This window comes from Patella vulgata, chromosome 5 (assembly GCF_932274485.2).
Source record: "Patella vulgata chromosome 5, xgPatVulg1.2, whole genome shotgun sequence".
Lineage (NCBI taxonomy): Eukaryota > Metazoa > Mollusca > Gastropoda > Patellidae > Patella > Patella vulgata.
In genome coordinates this window covers 72489529-72513184 of record NC_065883.2, presented here as the reverse complement: position 1 = coordinate 72513184, position 23656 = coordinate 72489529, and the positions used below count along the sequence as shown (strand labels likewise).

Sequence of the window (23656 nt, the reverse complement as noted above, 5' to 3'; positions counted from 1 at the left end):
ACACCTGTGTGCCACAGAGCTTCCTAAGTGTGCCGTGAAACAGCCCACGACGAAAATTTCTCACTAAATAAGTCAGCTATTTGACTGATGAACTTCGAAACACTGCAATTGAGTAAATACATAGCTGTGTTTTTTTCTTTATTTAGTTTGAGTCATCCCATGTGTCTATGACTAGTCTTGTCTACGGTTGAATGTCATCTATGACTTGCCAGGTTTGCAAAATTCAGATATTTTTCATATATATTTAGCCAGGTGTGCCGCTATTTTTTTCATGTGTTCCCAGGTGTGCCGTTGACAAAAAAAGGTTTAGAACCACTGCACTAGATATATAGAAGTATAATGGTGATAAAAATATCTATATTCCACAAAAAAACAGGGGTTTTGGTCAGTGCTAGATTTATTTATTTGCCTGGCAGGCTGGGCAGTTTAAGGCCTCCAGTTCAAGGATCCTCCGAACAATTGTTTGGACACTATTACACGTCTTCATCCTCGACTCAAATGACACTTTCACCTCCCTCTAGTCGTGAGGGTGGGGATTGGGAGGGAACTCATAGAGGAATAGACAAAAGCCTCTCTTCATCTAAATCCAACACAGGGATTAATGTAATATTAATCCACTTTAGACCTGAGACAGAAATTTACTTCCACAGTCAGTTACCAGTTCTTGGCAATATGAATGGGTTCAAAGTTTTGTTATGGCAATACTTCGGTCAACAATGGGGAAGAGTTTAATGCAAGGGAGAGAATTTTGCCCAGGCGGTAGAGCTTCCACCTACTCTTCTTCGAATTCCAACAGCCAAGGCTTTGTTTACATGCACCGCAGGCACCACTCTTTTGACAAATGAAAACTAGACTTGGAAACATTGTGAATCTTATTTTCAGTCCAAGCCGAGAATATTTCTGGAACAGAACTAAGGAGGATCTAAATCCATGCAATAGATTATATTAAATCAGCACAATGAAATAATAATGTCCGACTGAGAGTTACTCCCCTTTGCCTTTGAATTGTTGGCACTATATACTGTTAAAACTACTATTTCTTTCAGGACTTGTCGTATTTCCTTAGTTATATTTGATCTATATTTACCCAACGAATGAAAGCTTGAATTGTATTTAAATAATCTGAAATTCAAACCGACTGGATTATATTCGTGGAGATGCTCGAAGTCATATTAAATAAACCTAGAATTAAAACCTACTGGATTGTGATCGTGGAGATGCTTTAGGTGACGGCGAGAATGCAGCCGGCGATTCAGGTGACGACAACGGTGATAATTGTTCTCGTTTTGGTGCTGACTTGGGTGTCGACACATCTCTGTCCATTTCTGTTATAAGAGCACAAACAACATGCAAAACAATAACATGCTTAACATCAAGTAAAACAACAACAAACAACATTTTAAAGACAAATTCTTACTCCATCCTGGGCCAGAGAGAGAGAGAGAGATGTGGTTTAACATCTACTCGACACAAACTTGGTCATTTCGGACCTAACATATGGTTCAATTTTATTTCAATAATTGCGCGTAGGGGTCTTTATCAGTGGGAGGAAACCAGAGGACCCTATCCGGGAAATTGAAACCACGCCAGTTGACTCAATGACAGACCTAATGCGCGTAGGGGTCTAAGCAGTGGGAGGAAACCAGAGGGCCCAGAGAAAACCCATGAGGTTGGACAGGCGACTCTACACCTTGTCACGTACAACCGGGCAATCCAAAACCCGCCAGCTGACTCAATGACAGACCTTATGATACAGCACGCACATGCTAACAATTCGGCCATCCAACCCCCCCTACTCCATCGCAAAAATTAGTCATAATATTTTGAAAAGTTATAGGCAGTGTTTCATGATTCCCAATGTGATCAGGTTTACTTTTAACGATTCTTGAATTTCTTCAGAAATAATAAATCTGATTTCGAGCGAACCCGAGACCTCCAGGTTAGTGAGCCAGCGTCTTTCCCACTTAGCCACTGTGGCTCTCAATAAATCTATAAATCAGAATAATTTTATTGTCATTTTCGCCAACGGTGGAGAAATGTTATTTTGCTTGTCAACCAATTAAGAATCAGCGTTTTCAAACATTATTTTTGACAAAAGTGGGGATTTGTTAGAAGCAATAAGTTGGTAGATTGTAATACATGTATCTCCAAGATACTAGACGCGTTTATTTTTTTATAAATTAATATTGCTACTTTGCTTTGTATTCAATTAATCTAGAAATAGGACATATTGGACATTGGTTAAAAGTTTTTACCGTTCAGCCCTTTTATTATAGAGTAAGAATTTCCCTTTAATAAACAACATTACAAATTCTAATATAACACTTTTAATAACCCATCAAATTATGTTAAAACCACTTTAATAAATATGTTATTATCTGTTTAAATTAAAATCAATGATTTTATTACACATGCAAAAATCCCTGTTTTTTTTTAAAAATTTATTTATCCATCCCAAAACATTAATTAAAAGTGTTATATAAGAAAAGAGATTTTCAACTTGAAAAAGATTCTGTAAATAACCAGATTTATTTAAAGTTGAAAATGCCTTGAAGAAGAATAAACTAAATCTAATTAGGGTTATTTCATTAAAATTCACAAATATGTATAAATTAAAGGACTAATTCTATCTAACATTTATCATTTACTACAAACATACATACACTATTCTTAAACAATTCACTATCAAAAAATAGCTCAAATTCAATTTAAAAAAAAAATAAAAAAATAAAAAAAATGGATGAATGAGATGAACCGATGCTAAATATTAGTTTGAACCGATGCTAAATATATAAATATAGATAGTTTGAACAGATGCTAAATATAAATTTTTAGTCTAAACCAATGATTAGTCTGAAGTTCTGAACAGATGCTAAATATAGAATTTAGTCTGAACAGATGCTAAATATAGATTTAGGTCTGAACAGATGCTAAATATAGATTTTAGCCTGAACAGATATAATTGAAGTGATGGAAAACATGATAACAAATACAGTGACATTTGTAAAAATATAAAAGCTACCATTTTCATCTTTTCTTGATGGTTATAAAATTTAATTTGCACCGTCTTTTTTAGCCAGGTTGGCGCAGAACAGTCTGACATTAAGCACAGTTTCATTTCATATAAATTTTGCAACATTCATCCACTGGATGGTCCAGGAACAATTCATGTCAACTTTTATATGGACTCCAAATTATTTTCTTTTAAAGAACAATGAAGACAACACTGTAATCCGGGTATCATTTAATCTTGTGTATCTAGCCCTAATTTCATTCAATATCAAATCCTTAATTCGTAAAAATCATTTAAAATCACTGAAATTCATTTAATTTGTACTTGTGTCCTGCTTAAAGCTGACCATTCAGTTTTGATAAAGAGTGTCAAATTTACATGTATTTAATTTCTTGATCACTGTTAAAAAATAAACAACCCAATTGAGTATAATGATTAATTTTTGAACAGTGGTCAGGAAATTAAATACTTGTAATTGGACACTCTTTATCAAAATTAATCAGTCAGCTTTAAACTGGACACATGTACAAATTAGATGATTTTAAATGATTTTTACGAATGTTTAAACAAATATTAGTGCTAAATACACAAGATTAAATGATACCTTGATTACAGTGCAAGTTTTTTTATTTTCAACAAAAGCCAGTGTATTTGTATAAAATGAAGATGATATTTAAAATATGGTTAGTAAATGACATGATTACGAACAAACAAAACAAAACAAATGAACATGAATTTGTGTTAGTTAGCAGCCGCAGGCAGACATGTTATATATATTTAGCTCAACAGTTTCTTGATCTGTCATTTAACCATCAAAGTTCAAACAGAGCCTGAACACTATTTGGAGGATGCAAAAATTATAATCTGATTTCTTGTGTCAAAATCTAGCGTGACCCCAATACTTGCTCAAAGGTTTTAAACTATAATAATGCTACAGCAACACAAATCAATGGTTTATTCAAGCTAACCGTTCTCGACCACTATTCTAAGTTTCAGGCTACCGGTATTAAAACAATGCAAATAGGCCTTTAGGGTAAAAATCTGAGCCCAAATACCACACCATTATCAAACCTCCAAAAGCTAAATTTAACACAAACCAGTCAATCCATTCAACAAATATAACCACCGAAAACTCAAAACATATCGGTTGCGTAATCGTAGGGCTGTATGAGGTTAATAACAATCCATCAATAAAGCCAATACAAAACAAGCCCCGATTATCTTGAAAAACAGATGATACCGATTATAGTATATAGGCGCAAATCCTTGGGATGATCAAATCAGCATGGACATGGATAAAATATATCAAATAAAATGCAAGCGTTATTAAGACATGCCCTCACTATAAACATGTATATATCAACTAGCGCACCTGTACAACGCAAATTTCCAATGATTTATAAGAAAAGCTAGAGCAGTTATCTGCCCTTGGTTTAACAATATATATATATAAAAACAGAAAATATAATGTACTGGTCTAGATCTAATGGCACAACATTTATTACGTCCATATATAGCTTACGTTTTGTTTGAGGTTTTTCCTTGCTGGTTCCTATAGTAACATCACAGAAAGCACAGGAAGGAAATAAAACACAAGCAATGAAAGCGAAATTAAAATTGTTAGCATGATGAATATGATGAACCTGATACATCATTTTAAACACACCATTGTTTTGTTACTTAGAAAGATGAAGTGTATAATTATAATTACTATATGACTTTGTAATTGTTACTCTTGTAGCTATACATAACACATTTGTTACTTTCCCTGATGCACATTTTGTAATTGTTACTCTTATAGCTATACATAACACATTTGTTACTTCCCACAAAACACATTTTGTAATTATAACTCTGATAAGCATATAGATATATGGTGTGTAATTGTTACCCTCACAAAAAAAACTTAGTGTGCATTTGTTACTCTTACAAAAGACACATGGTGTATTTATTACTCCAAAAAAAGATACCAAGTGTTTATTTGTTACTCTTACACAAGATAAGTAATGTGTATTTGTTACTCAAACAAAAGATGCTGTGCGTACTTGTTACTCTCACAAAGATACAGTGTGTATTTGTTACCCATATAGATGCATGGTGTATTTGTTACTAAAAGAGATACCGAGTGTGTATTTGCTACTCTGACACAAGATAAATAGCATGTATTTGTTACTCAAACAAAAGATACAGTGTGTATTTGTTACTCATATAGATGCATGGTGTATTTATCAAATGCTTAGTAGTTACTCTTAAAGATACATAGTGTAATTGTAATTTTCTTTTCTCGCCTGAAATTATGTTCTTATTTTTTCTGTCCTCACAGACATTTACTCTTTTCTTTCACATTACACTGTCCTATTTTTTTTTTAATTGATATTTTAATCAAGTATGAATAAAGGTATGGTAACTTATTTATACGATAAATGACATTAATTCATTCTTTAAGTATAAAGTGATAAAAAATTACAATGAAAATATATTTGGATAAGTAGCAGTTGACCATGTTATTTCATGATGGAAGCATATTTAGTTAAATAAAGCCATGATCATTAGTTGTGAATGACCGTAATGAAATAAAAAAATATGTTTGGTTAATCCGTTGATTTTAATATTTAATATATTTACATGAAGAAAGCAAATTTTGTTAATTCAACCAAAGCCATGATCAATTAGTTATGAATGACTATGAAATTATGATAAATGAAAAAAAAAATAAATAAATAAATATATAACAATAAATTAATTATTAGATTCAAAAAGACTGTTTTACTCGACTTTAGACAAAGATGGACTCCATGCTGAAACTACATGCCACTTTATTATCAGATTCCGTCTATATCTAAAGACGAGATAAAGACTCCATTTTCAAAATATTCCCATCTTTTGAATATAGAATGGATCTGAAGATTTTTACAACATTTAACGAGATGGAAAAAATGGATGTGGACATTACCTGGCGTTAATTCTGCTTCCTTTTCTCCGCTGCTGGTCATAGCGCCATCATCTCCAGTTCCTCGTTCAGTAGAAACAGATAAACCTTCTGCTGATAATTCACGTACAGGTTCTGGTTCTGGCCTGTAACAAGTCAAAATATTTATTTAAAGGGGAGAGAAAAATGGGGTTTAACGTCCACTCAATAATATTTCAATAATTTGCTTGCGTGTAGGGGTCTTTAGCAGTCGGAGGAAACGGGAACACCCGGAGAAAACCCACGAGGTTGGACAGACGACCCTACACCTTGTCACGTACAACCGGGAAATCGAAACTAGGTCAGTTGACTCAATGACAGACCATTCAGCCATCCACCCCCCCTCAATGTGTTATAATTGTGAAACTTACGTAGGTTCTGGCGGTGGTAAGAATTCCTGGATATATTGTCGTCTTTCGGCTTCCTTATTTCTAGCCACTTCTTCAGGATGTGCTTTATTATATTCTTCTTGCTTTCTCTTTTCTCTATCTTTTAATTCAAACTGAAAATACAACAAATTAATTCAACGTGACGAAGTAAATGAATATTTATTAATGTTTTATGGTAATATTTTCATGCATGTTTCTTCAGTGAGATCTTGCAAGCTTAAAACTACAAAGAGAGATGGGTTTAACGGCCACTCGACACAAACCAAGTCATTTTGAGACTAATAGTAATAATCGGAAATACGGTACAAGGTTATTTCTAAATTCGCTCATATATAGGGAGGGGTCTCTAGCAGCATTAGGAAAATAATGAGTTTGGGAAACGACCCTACTCCTCGTCACGTACAAGTTTTGGATTGAAACCACATCACTTGACTCAGAAATGAAATAAGGTTTAACATCCTACTCATTTGATTCAGTGACAGACCTTATGATCTAAGTGTTAGATTACTTGACCATCCAACCAACCTTTATGATTTACAAGATTTCCACTACTTCCCTTTTATAAAATGAGAGGGACCATGTCCGATTTGATTAACAAGATTTTCATGACTTCCATTTTATAAAATGAGAGGGACCATGTCCGATTTGATTAACAAGATTTCCACTACTTCCCTTTTACAAGATGAGAGGGACCATGTACGATTTTATCAACAAGATTTCCATGACTTCCCTTTTACAAGATGAGAGGGACCATGTACGATTTGATTAACAAGATTTCCACTACTTCCCTTTTACAAGATGAGAGAGACCATGTCCGATTTGATTAACAAGATTTCCACTACTTCCCTTTTACAAGATAAGAGGGACCACATTCAATTTGATCAACAAGATCTGCACTATTTCCTCTTAATAAGATGAAAGGGACCACATTCTATTTGATCGACAAGATTTCCATGACTTCCCTTTTATAAGATGACAGGGACCATGTTCGATTTGAATGATCTGTTACATCGATACAAATAAGAGAAAATACTTACGGTTGTTAATTTTTCTAAAGCTGCGAATCTTTCTTCTTGTGTAGCAGCTGATTTTTCAAAAGCCTCGTGTTTTTTGATGAGTGTTTCAACAGCATCTAATGTTTCTCCCAGATCTTGGTTGTTTAAGTAAGGATCTTGAGCCATCAACCATGTTTCTGCTACAGAAGCATCCCGAGCGAACTGATAGACTTCGAGGATCAGTTGTAAATGTTCCCATCTGTCACTCCATTGTTCGGTCATGTCCAATCTCTGGAGTGTTAGTTGAATCAATTTCTCTCGTACCTAGAAGACGAAAATAAAATATTTCAAATCCATGAAGATCAAATAAAGTTCTAGCTTGAGTCATTGTTCTAACAGATATAAGCATCAGGCCTCTTAAAGACGCTGATCCCGTTCGAACATAATTCAGTCAATCTATACTAATATTTGTGACTGTCGTTTGTCTGTCAGTCTGTTTGTTTAGGGTTGGCGGCTACACTAGGGCTGTCCCCCAGATTGAAACACAGGCCTGGTGGTATTGGTCTGACCCCCGGGCTTTGGGCCCCCTGTAAAGCTGGGTATCCTTCTAGTATCTAATATTTCATGGTTTAATACATGCTAAAATATATTCATTCCACTACGAAAACAAAACGGTAGAAAATCTCCTTGCTTGGATTCAATTTGATTCTTAAAAGCCCCATTAAGTTATATTTATAGCACGGCTTTCATGAGTTAACAAGTTTAACCAGTGATTGTTTTCCATACAAACTGTGTTTCTACTTATGAATATTTATGAGTTGTATTCCTACCTCCTCTGATCTGTAGTGTTTTCTAGATAACAAATCACGACCCAGATTAATACAGATAGCAAAATTCTCTTCTCTAGCGTCGATCTCAGCTTTCAAACTCTGATGATTGTTCATTAATAATTCTACACCAGATACATCTCTGTTAAATAAACAACATATATATAAATGAAATGGGGTTTAACATCCTACTGTGCTGCTCAGACTTTGCTAATGAAGTTGGGCATTTGCCATACAGTGTGCTGAGGGAAATTTTGCCTGAACAGAGGCAACTAAAATTCCAACTGTAATAGTTTCTTTTATGTACACGCCAAAGTGTACAGATAACATCGTGTTTTGTCCCATCCGAACAACAAATATATAAATGAATAAAACAAATTATTCTATTTCGGCCAGACATTGATTCCCTTAGAATTGGAACCTATGATTCTTGACCGCAATGATCCCCTACATTCTAAGTGTTGCTATAAAAAACACACATTATCTTTATAAATCCAGTCTGTATTCACTCCAACTGTTAAAGATCTGGTGACAGAAAATTCTGAAATAATATGAATGTTTACAAATAAAACAGAATTGTGAAACGACAACATACCTTGGTTTTTCTTGTGTATTCATCTGTCTCTGGATATCATCCATCCACAATCTCAGGTCGTGAGCCATCAGGAAGAATTTATAAAGATCACTAGAGTCTGCGAGTTGCATGCGTCTTCGTTCAACTGTTATATGTAGATTTCTCCACGCTTCAATCACCTCAGCTTCACGTTGTTGTATATCCTGAGCTCGTTCTCCAGCATACGCGGATTGTAATCTGTAGGATTCTGTTTGAATAGCTTCAACCTAGTGACGACAAGGATTGGATTTTAATGAATCACTAACTAATTTAAATCAAATCTAAACAGAGAGAGAGAGAGAGAGAGAGAGAAATGGGGTTTAACGTCCACTTGACACAAACTAGGTCATTTGGGAACTAACCTATGGTTTAGTTTTATTTCAATAATTCGCTTGAGTGTAGGGGTCTTTAGCAGTGGGAGGAAACCCGGAGAAAAAAAACAAGGCGACCCTACTCCTTGTCACGTACAACCGGGGATTAGAAACCAATTGACAGGCCTTAAGATATAGCACGCACTTGCTAACCATTCGGCCATCCAACCCCCCGAAATCTAAACAAGGCATGAAAAGATAAATATACTATAAAATCCATAGTTATCAATAGTGACCCTGCTGGAATGACAAGCTATTTGGTAAAACTGTTCTAAAATACAGACTTAAACTACGAAATACATCCGTCATGGCTGACAGATTATCGATCTTATTTAATAAGTAAATAAACCATAAAAGATTGAGTACCCACCTGGTGACCTAACGTGACTAAATCATTTTCAAAGTTGGCATGTTTCCTCTGTAGAGCGGCAACACTCTGAGCATCTCTACCAAGTTCTTCTGGTATTTGGTGTTGTTTTTCCTGAAGAAAGTTAAAACAGTTAATAAACAAAACAGCAAACAATTTAAAGATATATTATGTAAGATTCAGATACAGGGAGAGAGAGAGAGAGAAATGGGGTTTAATGTCCACTTGACACAAACTATGTCATTTCTGGAATAACACATGGTTCAATTTTATTTCAATAATTCGCTTGCGAGTAGGGGGCTTTAGCATTGGGAGGAAACCGGAGAATGCGAAGAAAACATTGCAATTTCTTGTAGCACATAGCCAATCATGACGTGCACTAGAATGATACAATATTTGGGTAATATTCCCCCTTCTTTCAAGATATCTCTCTTTTTGTGAGTTTTTTTTTTTTTTCATTTTGAGTGAAACCTGTATTATTACAGCCCTGGGACTGTACATGGTAGTGTACATTTACGGCTGACCTTTCTTGCTATACTAGTTCCAAAATAGACAATGGAAACTAAATGTATTGAATAGTTCAACTAAATATTTTGTGTAAAGGTGCTAAATGATTTCTGTCAAATTAATAATTTTGAACTCAACTGATCGGATATGTTATTTCTATAAATGATCAGAATAAAATCTAAAGCAATAAATCTCCATTTCATAGAAATAACAACGATTTTATACTTACATAAATATTTTCTAACGTATCTTTACAATCTGAGCAGTATTTATGTAATTCCCATGATGCCTGTAACATCTGCGTTCTTGTGTCGATTAATTCCAATAAATCGGTCCATGCTTCGTTCACCTGATCTTTGTATTCTGCTATCGTAGCCGAATCCGAATGATCGGCCAGCATTAATTGGTCACATTCCTCATTATTAGCGGACACTTTGTCTTTACCTTGTGCTTCTGTCTCACGAGCCCATTCTCGGAATCGTTCTTTTAATAACTGAAATTAAAAAAAATGAAATTAACATCATAATGCTGGCATCAATAGGTTTATTGAAAACAGTGAAATTTTGCCAAGGCAGCAGCGATTCGCCTACTCTTCGTCAAATTCTTATAATCAAGGGATCTTTAACATGCATGCAAATGGGTACAAGGATGGACTTTGTTTTTTTCGTCCATTTGATACAAACTAGGTCATTTCAGGACTAACATGGTTCAATTTTATTTCAATAATTCGTTTGCGTGTAGGGATCTTTAGCAGTGGGAGGAAACCAGAAGACCCAGGGAAAACTCACGAGGTTGGACAGGCGATTCTACTTCTTGTCATGTACAAGTGGGCAGTCGAACCCACGCCAGTTGACTCAATGACAGACTATGTTTTTACATGTATACATTAAACCACTATTGAGTAGACTCATGCCTGGTTGGCCGAAATCATTGTGTTCACTTGATTGCCACATCTCCATGGATTGCGAGAATTAAATTCCATAAAATTCAATTGAGTATCCCTATATATGTTCTGTAAATCTATGTAGTAAGATCCAACATCTATTACAATATAATACTTACTGTGACATGTTCAAAATCTTGACCTGGATCATTAGAACCAGCATGTACAGATTTTTCTGCAATCCACTGTAATAAATCTTCAATCTCCCGATGTAAGGAATATAATTTTAAAACTTCTCCTAATTTACCTCTACGCTCGTTGGCTAAATCTCGTAAACCAGCGTATAATTTATCGATCTGAGATTGTCGAAGGGCAACTTGGTCACTGAAAAATGAAATTGTTTAGGATTAAATTAAATAGCTCCATAATAAATCCTGTTTGAATTTGATTTCTTTGCTGTTATTATAATGAAATCATTTCTATAAAAGATTCTTATGTCATGATGAACATGGTCACCTCAATAGGGACCCATTCTAGTCCAATCTATTCTAATATCAGGTTAAACTGACTTTGTTTTAGTAATGATGATCGAGGCTAGGCCCAAAATGCAAGTGCTAAATTCTCAGTTCAGAGTGGATCAATTTGACTGAAATTTTCAGCAAATTCCATTTACATTATCTAGTTTTTAACTATTATAGTGAGAACTGCCAGCTCTTTATCTCCTTTCCCATAATGTATCTTTAATCTATCAGTCACAAGAAAAGAAAAACAGTAAATATAAAAATATGAGGGTCATATATTTCAACGCCAACAAGAGTCGATTTATGTCGAAATCTTGTTTTAACCCAGTCATAAATCTCCAGGTCAAGGTCAGGTAATATGGAAGATAATATGTAAACAGCATACCAATCAGGATGTTCCGTTTCTATTAAGTTTCTACTTCGTTCACCCAACTGTCGAACAACATCAGCGTAATCATCGACAGCGTTTTCTAATACTTGATGTTTCTTCATCATATTCTCTGATCCCGTCTCATCCTTGGCTCGATCTTCTCCCATCATATACAACTCTTGTTCACTCATCCACGACTCGGCCTCATTGGCATCGAAGTAGTACTAGAAATAAAAAATAAGTTGCAATGAAATAAATTTGTTTTTGAATTCTTTTATTCATGCATGAATTTTCTGTAAAAGAATACACATTAATTTGTCTAGCAAATTCATGCATGAATTTTCTGTAAAAAAATAAACATTAATTTGTCTAGCAAATTTCATAGGCTAGTTCCAACATTCTGAGGTAAAGACTGATATAAATGAAATGGAGGTTAACGTCCTACTGTTCTGCTCCGACCGGGCTAATGAAGACAGGCATACGTCATACAGTGTGCTATGAGGGAAATTTTGCCCGGACAGCATCACTACGGCCTACTCTTATATCAAATTCAAACTGCCAAGGGATCTTTTATGTGCACGCCAATGTATACACAGGACCTATTTTTTGGTCCCATCCGAACGACTAGACAGCTGTTCTTGTCAGGTCCTCCCTTCTGCACCACTGACAAGGCGAAACCATGGCGGAAAATTCCAATGAACTTTCTTGGTCAATACAGGGATCGAACACCTGACCTCCAGACCTCAACATAAATGGCATCAGGTGGTGTATGCTGAACATTCATGATAAATGATTTCAGAACTTTTCTGGACTAATCGGCTAATCGGACTAATCAGCTAATCGGGCTAATGAAGAGGGACTGTAACAGAAAGTTTGGCTGGGCAGTGCCCTCTTTGATTTCCAATGGTCTTGATATACACAGGAGCTCATTTTTTACCCCTGAACATGGCCGTTTGACAAACTGATAAAACATCTTACTTGTTGTGCTGTTTCTGAAAGTTGTAATCGGTCACGTCTAGCATCAACAGAATCCTTCAATTCCTGCCATCTTTGTACTAAGTCGTTCATTAAACCAGAAAATTCTTCAGATTGTGGATGTTCTTCATCGATTAATTCCTGGCCGATATCACACACCGATCGTATACGAGGTTCGTGATTCTCGATTTCTCTCTGTAGCGTCTAAAATAAATAAATACACTGATGAGTTACAAGTTTCAAATCCCAATTAAAAACTCACTTGTTCAAAAAATCTTATGTAAACTAAATTTTTGAACAGACATGTATATAAGTTTATTGTTTTTAAAAGCGCTTTGAGCATGCCTTTGGATGGATTTGGCGCTCAAGAAATGGACATTTATATATAATGGTTCAGTTGCCTTTAAATTCTAAGAATTTTTTGTTTATTTGATCTATATTAGCTCAGATAAAAGCATTTTTAGAAAATAAGCTAATTTGAGCTACACTTGGTTGTAACCCAAGTAAAATGGTGCGCGCAGTTTATATAGGGTAATTAAAAAAAAAAACATGTCTGAAAGCAGAAGGTCTTGCAACTTCTATGCAGTTAACTAGAGTCATTTTGGAATTTGGATGCAGTGGGTAGCTTACAGTGTTTCTAATTAGAATTCCCATCTTCAATGGATTATTTCTCTGATGTATCAATTTATAGATTTATAGATGGCATATTATCATTCTTTCAACAGATCTATTAATTTACACGTAATAAATTATTTTGGGAAAAACATGTGGTTCAATTTTGTTTCAATAATTCACTTGCTGGTAGGGGTATTCAGCTGTAGCAGGAAACCAGAGGGCAGGTGACATTACACCTTGTCACATATAAGATTGGGACTGAAACAACAGCAGTGGCAGGAACCGCAAGACCAAGAGAAAACTCACAAGGTTGGGTAGGTAACCCTACTCCTTGTAACATACAAAATTGGGATTGGAACCATGCCACTTGACTCAATGACAGACCTTATGATCTAACATATTTCAAATTATATATAAATTTATAGCGTACTTGATTTTTCTTGATCAGCAGTTGCACGCTCAGTAGACTGTTTCCATAGTTAGTAGAATCAGCCAATGGTTTCTTTTCTTCTATCCATAATTTCTCATCCTCGATATCACGCATAAACTGATGAATTCTCTTCACCTTCTCCAGTTGATTTCGTCTCTGGACTAAAGGTCTCTGGATTTTGGCGAATCTGTAAAAAAATAAAATCAAAACATTACTTATATATTTTCTACCATACCATATATAGTATCCATGGCAACGTGGAATTTTAAATTGTTAAGCAAGACTTGTTGTCAAAACTTCAAACACCCATAACTTCACTCAGAACGATGTAATTTGATTGAAATTTTTAATATATCAATTTCTAAATATCTGTTTTTGAATTATGGGGTTTAACGTCCTACTGTTCTGCTCCTATACTGGGCTAATGAAGACGGGCATACACCATACAGTGTGCTATGAGGGAAATTTTGCCCGGGCAGCGGCACTATCGCCTACTCTTATATCGAATTCCAACTGCCAAGGGATCTTTTACGTGCATTCCAATGTATACACGGGACCTCGGTTTTTCGTCTCATCCGAAGGACTAGACAGCTGTCCTTGTCAGGCCCTCTGTTCTACACCACTGACAAGGGGATGAATTATAACAAGAACGATCAGCTCTTTATCTAAATCTTACAAAATCTATCTCTAAAGATATGTTTTCATTTTGAGGATTCAGTTATTTATTAACAGTCAAGACTTTCTTACCTTTCTGCAACAAGAGCTTTACGAGCCTCTATCTCGGCTTCTCTGTCGGGTTCTAATCGTTTTAAATGAACGGCCTGAGATTCTAATTCCTGTACTTGTTGTTCTTTTATTTTCATCTCATTCTCCATCATCTAAAATAATACACAGTTTTAATGAACTTTTTATCAAATATTTTATCAGAAACCCAGGTCAATTAATAAAGTTTTAATAATACACAAATTGAATGAACTTTACAGGATAATACAGTGTGCTATGAGGGAGATTTTACAGGGACAGCGACGCTACAGCCCACTCTTATATTGTATTCCAGTTGCCAAAGGTTCTTTCAAAAGCACACAGAGAACCTCGTATTGATGTACCATATAAAGGATTACTATCAAATGAAATGGGGTTTAACGTCCTACTATTCTGCTCCGAACTGGGCTAATGAAGACGGGCATACGCCATACAGTGGGCTATAAGGAAAATTTTGCCTGTGTACACGGGACCTTGGTTTTTCGTGCCATCTGAACGACTAGACACCTGTCCTAGTCAGCCCCTCTGTCCTGCATCAGATTACTAAAAAACATTATTTACAATTACAAATGTAGTTTGACCAACTATCACAATAAAATGTTTATCATGAACGATAACTTTTTACTTACATTTTGTTTCTGAACCAAAAGGTTAACTGTGGTAAGATCTTTACCAAAGTCTTCTGATGTGATAACTTGCGACTCAATGGTGTTAATCCATCCATCGACATCATCGCAACTCTGGGTGTAGAGCACCGATCTATTGGCATCGAATAGTTTCTCTCCCTTGGCTTTGGTGGTACCTTCCAGATTCTCCCATTGGCTGTCTATTTCTTGTAACATTGGTCCGATCTGTTCTCTCATCTCAGGTTTGTTCTTCATCAATTCTTCTCCCTCCTAATATGGTTACGAAATAATAATATTGAGAAAGAAATGGGGTTTAACGTCCATCGACACAAACTAGATAATTTCAGGACTAACATATGGTTCAATTTTATTTCAATAATTCGCATGCGCGTAGAGGTCTTTATCAGTGGGGAATCGAAACCACGCTACTTGACTCAATGACAGACCTTATGATGCAGCACAAACGTGCTAACCATTCGGCCATCCAACCCACTCAGTTATGATGAACACTTGACATCCTCTACAGTCGATATAAACAAGCGGCGACACCATCTATAAGTTTGGGGAATTTTTTTTTTTTGGTGGATCTCCTCTTAATCTGCGATTTCATGAAAATTTCTAAAATTATTTTATTTTACAGGTCCAAGAATCTGTGGACATTCTTATTTTGATGTGGTTATTGAGATTTTTGGATTAAGGTTCTATCGTGATGTGTAATTTGAAATACTGACCTGTTTAATGGCTTCTAGTCGTTCTTTGTTGGCAGCAATTTCTGATTCAAAAGCTTGATGTCTCATGTATTTACTGTGGAGATTCTTAGCATCTCGGTAAGATTCGTCATGGGCGGCGGCCATCTTGTCATTCAACCAATCATTAAGCTGGAAAGAAATTATAACCAATGATTATTTATCAATGGAATAATATTTGTTCATTTAAATACCTGGTGTCTCAATAGAATGATTGGGCCATTTTTTACATAATCACCTCTAGTTAAGATAAAATACACAATTCTGTATTTTATTAATCAGCAAATTCAATATAAAAAACATCAAGACAATGGAACACAATTACTGAGCCACGTTTTGACAAAGGTTATACGAAAGGAAATGAAATGGTACTTAATGGCCTACTGCCCTGCTCCGACCGAGCTAATGAAGATGGGCATACACCATACAGTATGCTATGAGTGAAATTTTGCCCAGGCAGCAGCACTATGTACTACTCTTATATATTGAATTCCAACTGCCCAGGAATCAATTATGTGCACGCCAATGTATGCACAGGACCTTGGTTTTTCCAACCTGCATGACTGACAATGGGAGAAACCAAGTCGGAAAATCCCAATGAACTTTCTCAGCCAATGCAGGGATCGAACAAGCGACCTCCAACCTAGCGAGCCAACACCTCACCCACTTAGCCACCTTTCCACTAAATGCCATTGAAACAAAATATGGAGGCTAATGAGAACAAACACCAGTGGTTGGTTCAACTCAAGTGTTGACAGATAATTCAATTAATTTATAACATGTTAAGTGACTAAGATTTAAAATCAAGCAGGGTTTATTTGTGAAGCAAGGAAAGATAAAGATATAATTTGCATCAAACTTATTAATCAAATAAACATTATGGTCTAATTAGCGGCCATTATTCATGATTTATTTGAAATGGTTGAACGATGAAATACATCTGTGTATGCATAATGTCAATTCCTTTTTTATTTGGCTTTATTTCAAAGCGTTATAATATTACAAACATATTCTGGCTAATGTTTCAAAATTTGGATTAGAATTATAGCTATACTGTCTGTATCTAAAGACTAAAATTAAAATTTTGAGAAGTTGTATATCAAATTTGTTTCCATGGAAACACAGAAATTACAAAGGCATAACTGCTATGATAGGTTGATGTGCGTACAAAGTTTCATAAAGATATCTTAAACAGCTTATGAGATATCCTCTGGAATCAACAATAGAGAGAGAAATGTGGTTCAACGTCCACTCGACACAAACTAGGTTATTTCGGGACTAACATGGTTTAATTTTATTTCAATAAATTGCTTGCGCGTAAGGGTCTTTAGCAGTGGGTGGAAACCGGAGGACCCAGAGAAAATCCATGAGGTTAGACAGGCGACCTTACTCCTTGTCACATACAACCAGGAATTCAAAACCACGCCAGTTGACTCAATGACAGGCCTTATGATACAGCGTGCCTGTGCTAACCATTCGGCCATCCAACAGATGCTATCCATCCCTAACTTCATTCAGCATGAGATAATAAATTATTTTCCTCACCTCGTCCCATTCTTGTATAAATTGTTGCATCTGTAATTGTTCTTTAAGTCTATCAAGTTGTTCATTGGATTTCTGGTGATTTGCATCTCTCCTGCGATAAAAAAACCACAACCATAAATCCATCAAAATATAATTAATCAGCGGCCATTTAAATCTCGAACAGATATATGAAACTAAAATAGGCTTGTCTCTTCCCACAACAAAATTCATCATAATACTCCATTATAAGTTATACAAATTCATTTTAACCATATCTTTCAAGACATCTTCTCTGATTATACAAATAAACTTTATAAAGAAGTGAAGTGAAATTTATCACTGAATTTCCCATAGGTCCCTTATATTCCAAAGGTTCTAATAATTCTTCAAGTTCATTTAACGGTACCTCTTCTCCCACAGTCCCTTTAAAGTTACTGATAATTCTCCAAATTCATTTACAGTACATCTCCCCGACAGTCCCCTTAAAATCTAAAAGTCTCCAAGAGTAGTATCATTTTAGTATTTACAAAAAATTAAATCGGACAAAGTTTTCTAATACGAAAATCACAACGAAGATTTACAGAATCCATATTCTCGAAAAGATTAAGAATGGTTTATCTCATAATGCACGCTTACCCTGGTGTATATATAATCTATTTATAGTAACCTGGTTTAACAAGCATATTAAATGATTTGAATATTTGTCTTGCATGGTTTACAAGAGAATATTATAAACACATTTCAGATTCAAGTGGTTTATCAAGGAGAATCAGTTTTTAAACTGTAACATTAGCCATACGTAAGAATAGATGAAAGATAATTCGTACGAGGAATTAAAGATAAAAATATGTTTTTAACAGGGATATATATAGATTTCTGGTTCCTTCCTCACTACTTTCACACGATAATTCATCTTAGAAAAGTTGAGGAAATAAACAAGATTTAATCATTTTGTTGGCTTTCTCGAGAAAAAACCGCAGCAGAATTATATAGATTTATTACATAGATGTTGATCTACATGTATAAAACAACACTGCTATCCACCTATACATTCACTGAATTTAGTAGGCATTAGAGAGGGGGGTGGGGAGAGAGAGAGAGAGAGAGAGAGAGAGAGAGAGAGAGAGATTTAACCCACAAGACATGGTTTCTTGTCAGGCACTCTGTATAAATTGTTTTATGCATGGTTTTATAATTTAAGTAATTTTTTAATATCATGATGTACTCCCTTACAATTACAATCTCGAAAATAGATTGGTATAAAAAAAACCATCTTAAATTATAAAAATGTAAAGAATTAATCACTTAACAAGCATTAGCTGTTGTCAACTCATTAGCCTGCTAATTAATGTTGGGTTTATTAAGTACATGCATGGCACATGTGAACAGCAAATTTACCATGAATATTAACGATGTTTAGCAAATTATAATTACATGTATTGGCATACTTTGTCTTTTAATAGCTGACACCTTTTCATACTTTCCTATCAGACTTGTCAGCCGGGGTTGTTTTTTTTTTTCACACAGTACTCTTTTATAAGTGTGTTTAAGTATATAAATGCGAAGAAATTGCCAAATAATTTGTCGGAAAGATGATGCAAACTCATTTAAGGAATTCCACTGTTGAATTGTTGGATTGACTTTGTAAGAGAGAGAGAGAGAGAGAGAGAGAGAGAGAGACTTAACATCCGTTTGACACAAACTAGGTCATTTCGGAACTAACATGGTTCAATTTTATTTCAATAATTTGCTTGCACGTAGGGGTCTTTACCAGTGGGAGGAAGCCGGAGAACCCGAAGAAAATCTATGAGGTTGGACAGGCGACCCTACGGAAACTGGAAATTTGTATTTCCATGAATAACGTCTGATAGAACTTAACTTCTGACGATTGTATGGGACTAAGTTAAAGATTTCTAAGAATATTCCATCCAGAAATATCCCACTATATGTACGTACTAGACATAACACCAGTGAAGGACACACATGCTATAATATCATTCCCACCACACCAACCATAATTTTTTTTTCTTTATCAAAACTAACCTTTCACTGATGTTTTCTGCTTTTTTAGCGATTTTGTCAGCAGCGAAATGATTGTCTTCAATAAGGCGGTCAGCAAAATTACAAACGGCATTAACCTTCTCATCGTTTGCTTCCATCGTAGTAATAAAGGCATCATGGCGTTTGATCAAATTCTCCGCAGATTGTACAGAATTCTGAAAATAGAAAAATATCGTGGAATTAAAAAAATTCAAACATAGAACACTGGACATATTCATGAAAAATAAAATACTGTCGGGATGCAGCCTTTTCATTGGTTGACGGTTGAAATCCTAGTACAAATTTGAACTCGAAGCTAATTAAAGATGCATTATGTAACATTAAGATAAAGAGATGACAGTTCTGGCTATAATAGTTCACAACATGGGAATATCTTGAAAATATCAGTCAAATTACTTCATTCTGAGCCAAGCTATCTTAGTTTGCTGAACAGTGTAGTTTTGATTGCCATCATTACGATAGTAAACAAAGTTTTGATTATCCATTTTTTAATTAAATCATTAACTGCCAATCATATTTAAATCTGTTGAAAATCAAAATCATCCTAAGTTCTAGAGAGTTGATTATAGGTCTGGCATGTAAATAAATGTCTAATGAATGAGGCCTAAAGAAAGATCTGCATTAGGCAGATTTAGCTCTTACATAATGCACCTTTAACATATTTTCATGAATATTGACCTTCATTGAACAGAATTGTGAAAACATAACATATTGTGAAACATAGAAAAGTTTAAAATTCCTAAAAATAAAACAGAAATGAATTTATACAAATTCTTCCTAACAATAATTTTACAGTATCGAAAACTTGACTTATAGTTTTATATATACTAAAAATAACCAATCAGAGTACATATTAGGGTGTATTAAGCCGTGAGAAATTTGATATTTTAGCGACAAATGCCACTGATGCATCGTGACTTTAAATTAAAGGACAGCTGTGGATAATATATATTTCTAATTTCTACCAGTCACTAATGGGGTATATTTCATATTGAAAACTTCAGTCAAGAAATGAAATGGGATGGGGTTTAACGTCCTACTGTTCTGCTTCGACTGGGCTAATGAAGACGGGCATACGCCATACAGTGTAGTGACACTATGGTCTACTCTTATATCAAATTCCAACTGTCAGGGGATCATTTACGTGCACGCCAATGTATACACGGGACATCAATTTTTTGTCCCATCCAAATGAATAAACAGCTGTCCCTGTCAAGCCCTCTGTCCTACACCACTGACAAGGGAAAACCACATCTGAAAATCCAGTTGAACTTTCTCGATCAATGCAGGTATCAAGCACGCGACCTCCAGACTAGTGAGTCAGCGTCTTACCCACCTAGCCATCGTGGCTTCCCTTTTGTCAAAAAACAATATGAAAAATCAACTAAAGATTTAATAATGCACGAGTGTCAAGTTTTGTAATCAGGACAATATTTCATCACATGTAAAGATGCTAATGTGGAGTTTTTAGTGGAAGAGAAAAAGGATCAAACTCTGAATATAAAGAAGGAATTTCTTATAAAATTTATAAGAGGGGTTAATATCATATGCATCACAATTCTATTTTACAAAAATCTGAAAATGGAATAAAACAGGGTTTAATACCCTATTTTTCTGCTCCATTTAGGCAACTGAAGATGGGTATATGCCATGCAGTGTACTATGAGGCAAATTTATGCCCAAAAAGCTGTGCTATGGCTTATTCTTATTTTGAATCTCCAACTGCCAAGGGTTCTTTTTTTTTTTTGTGCATGCCAACAAGACTTTTTTTTTGGTCCCATCTGAACGACGAGACACTGTTCCTTGTCAGGTCATCCAACCTGCACCATGCCAGAAAATCCCGAGAAACTTTCTCGTCCAACAGCGAGATAGAAACCCGGACCTCCAAGTTAGCGAACCAGTACTTTACTTACTGAGCAAACCAGTGTTATACTCACAGAGGGAACCAGTATTTTACTCACTGAGTGAACCAGTACTTTACTTACTGAGCAAACCAGTGTTATACTCACAGAAGGAACCAGTATTTTACTCACTGAGCGAACCAGTGTTATACTCACAGAGGGAACCAGTATTTTACTCACTGAGTGAACCAGTGCCTTACTCACTGATCGAACCAGTGCCTGAGCAAACCAGTGTTTTACTCACTGAGTGAACCAGTATTTTACTCACTGAGTGAACCAGTGCCTTTTTCGCTGAGCAAACCAGTATTTTACTCACTGAGCGAACCAGTGTTTTACTGACAGAGCAAACCAGTGTTTTACTCACTAAGTGAACCAGTATTTTACTCACTGAGTGAATCAGTGCCTTATTCACTGAGCAAACCAGTGCCTTACTGAACAAACCAGTGCCTTATTCACTGAGCAAACCAGTGCTTTATTCACTGAGCAAACCAGTGTTTTATTCACTGAGCAAACCAGTGCTTTATTCACTGAGCGAACCAGTGTTTTACTCACTGAGCGAACCAGTATTTCATTCACTGAGCAAACCAGTGTTTTATTCACTGAGCAAATCAGTGTTTTACTCACTGAGTGTCCCAGTGCCTTATTCACTGAGTAAACCAGTGCCTTATTCACGGAGTAAACCAGTATTTCACTGAGCAAACCAGTATCTTATTCACTGAGCCACCGTGGCTCTCCGATATGTTAATAAATAAATAATATATAAATATACATGTTATATAATAAATATATATATCCCCCATCCATATAGTCAACATTTAAATAGGAATATAAAACTAAAACAACAGTAGAAAAAGAAAGGCAGAATTCTGAAATATTAAAATATTATTTGCATACAATAGAATAAAAAACACTAATATACACCGCTATTAAGCAAATTTATATCAGAAATCATTTTTTTTCCATATTATGAACTGGCCTCGTCAAATATTTGTAGACTCATAGAATTCACACAAATCTGACATTTTTCCGTGAAGCACAATTGACCCATTGTGTAATTTTCTATCAATTTCTTGATGCCATGCAATGGATTTTTGAACAGATTTCATGAAAATATACCCCCAAAAATCCTAATATTCCATATCTTGTACGTAAGAAATGGGGTTACCACTGTGTTAATGAAGATGGGCTTAAGTCACAATGTGTTATGAGGGCAATTTTCCCATGACATATGGCTTACTCCAATTTTGATTTCCAACTGATACTAAAATGTTGCCAATGATATAATTTTATAAACAGGGCCTGTTTTCTGTTCCTTCCACAGGACTAGATAGATTTATTTCCTTGTCAGACCCTCCATTTATTGACAAGGAAAATCTGAGTGAATTCCAAACTCGTGTCTTTAAAAATATTTGAGTTTCAAGGTCAGTTCATCAATTATGATAACAAAAAGAATATTTAATAAAAAAGAAAGCACACTAGAAAATTTAGTAGAAAGAATACACTTCAGTGGCAATTCAGAAGGGATGACGCATTAATAAATAAACGGAAATAAAAAGGCAAGTTGCTGGATATTGTTGCACTAGCAAACCATGCAACACTACAGGGCTAAAGGGATACAGCTAGGACAATTACCTGCTTGTCGGCAAACCCGACTGAACTCTGCACAACAAAACAATAGAGATACTATACAATTCACACACAAGGAAGTGGAAAAATACTTAACAATATCAAAAGCAGATTTTTTCTAAAATGGTATCTAATAGATTTTTTAAACGCAAAACACAGATAAAGTATTCTCTTTAACAATATCAAAGCAGATATTTCTAATATATCTAACAAATTTTTTTAACGCAAAAACAAACGGCTAGATAAAGTATTATTTGCGTGTTTACTGTGAAAGCGAAACATAAATCACAAGAAAGCAGTTTACATAAACTGTAAAAATAGATAGTTCAGCCATTGAGAAAATTTCCCAAAAGCTGTCTGATCAATAAGTTCAGATTTTAAAACAACAACAAAAGCTTAAGTGAGAAAAGCTAGGCTTTAAGATAAGCTGTACAGTGTAAAACACAACAAAACCACGAAAATGTCAACAAGAAAACCCTTTAAATAAACCCTTCAATATTCACGTAAAAATGAGTTACCAATGTGTTTATAGTTTATACTAAAACATGAGTTACTAGTGTCTGTTT

General features: G+C 35.1%; 1 protein-coding gene across 8 annotated transcripts in view; it reads right to left on the bottom strand.

Annotated features, from left to right (window-relative positions):
- Positions 1-23656, bottom strand: part of LOC126822331 (spectrin beta chain) — a 106364-nt gene that overhangs the window by 9582 nt on the left and 73126 nt on the right. For 2 of the 8 annotated variants that reach the window (XM_050551148.2, XM_050551151.2), the window contains exons 25-43: positions 23097-23123; positions 19546-19718; positions 17524-17614; positions 15964-16110; positions 15236-15502; positions 14592-14722; positions 13845-14031; positions 12803-13003; positions 11840-12048; positions 11113-11317; positions 10280-10543; positions 9547-9657; positions 8788-9032; positions 8196-8334; positions 7408-7689; positions 6353-6483; positions 5967-6088; positions 4536-4565; positions 1200-1325 (exon numbers count right to left, since the gene is read on the bottom strand). In XM_050551148.2, coding sequence (XP_050407105.1) covers positions 1200-1325; positions 4536-4565; positions 5967-6088; positions 6353-6483; positions 7408-7689; positions 8196-8334; positions 8788-9032; positions 9547-9657; positions 10280-10543; positions 11113-11317; positions 11840-12048; positions 12803-13003; positions 13845-14031; positions 14592-14722; positions 15236-15502; positions 15964-16110; positions 17524-17614; positions 19546-19718; positions 23097-23123 — 3088 coding nt within the window. The remainder of the gene's footprint in view (positions 1-1199; positions 1326-4535; positions 4566-5966; positions 6089-6352; positions 6484-7407; positions 7690-8195; positions 8335-8787; positions 9033-9546; positions 9658-10279; positions 10544-11112; positions 11318-11839; positions 12049-12802; positions 13004-13844; positions 14032-14591; positions 14723-15235; positions 15503-15963; positions 16111-17523; positions 17615-19545; positions 19719-23096; positions 23124-23656) is intronic. The other 6 variants (XM_050551153.2, XM_050551154.2, XM_050551150.2 and 3 more) reach the window with 4 other exon arrangements.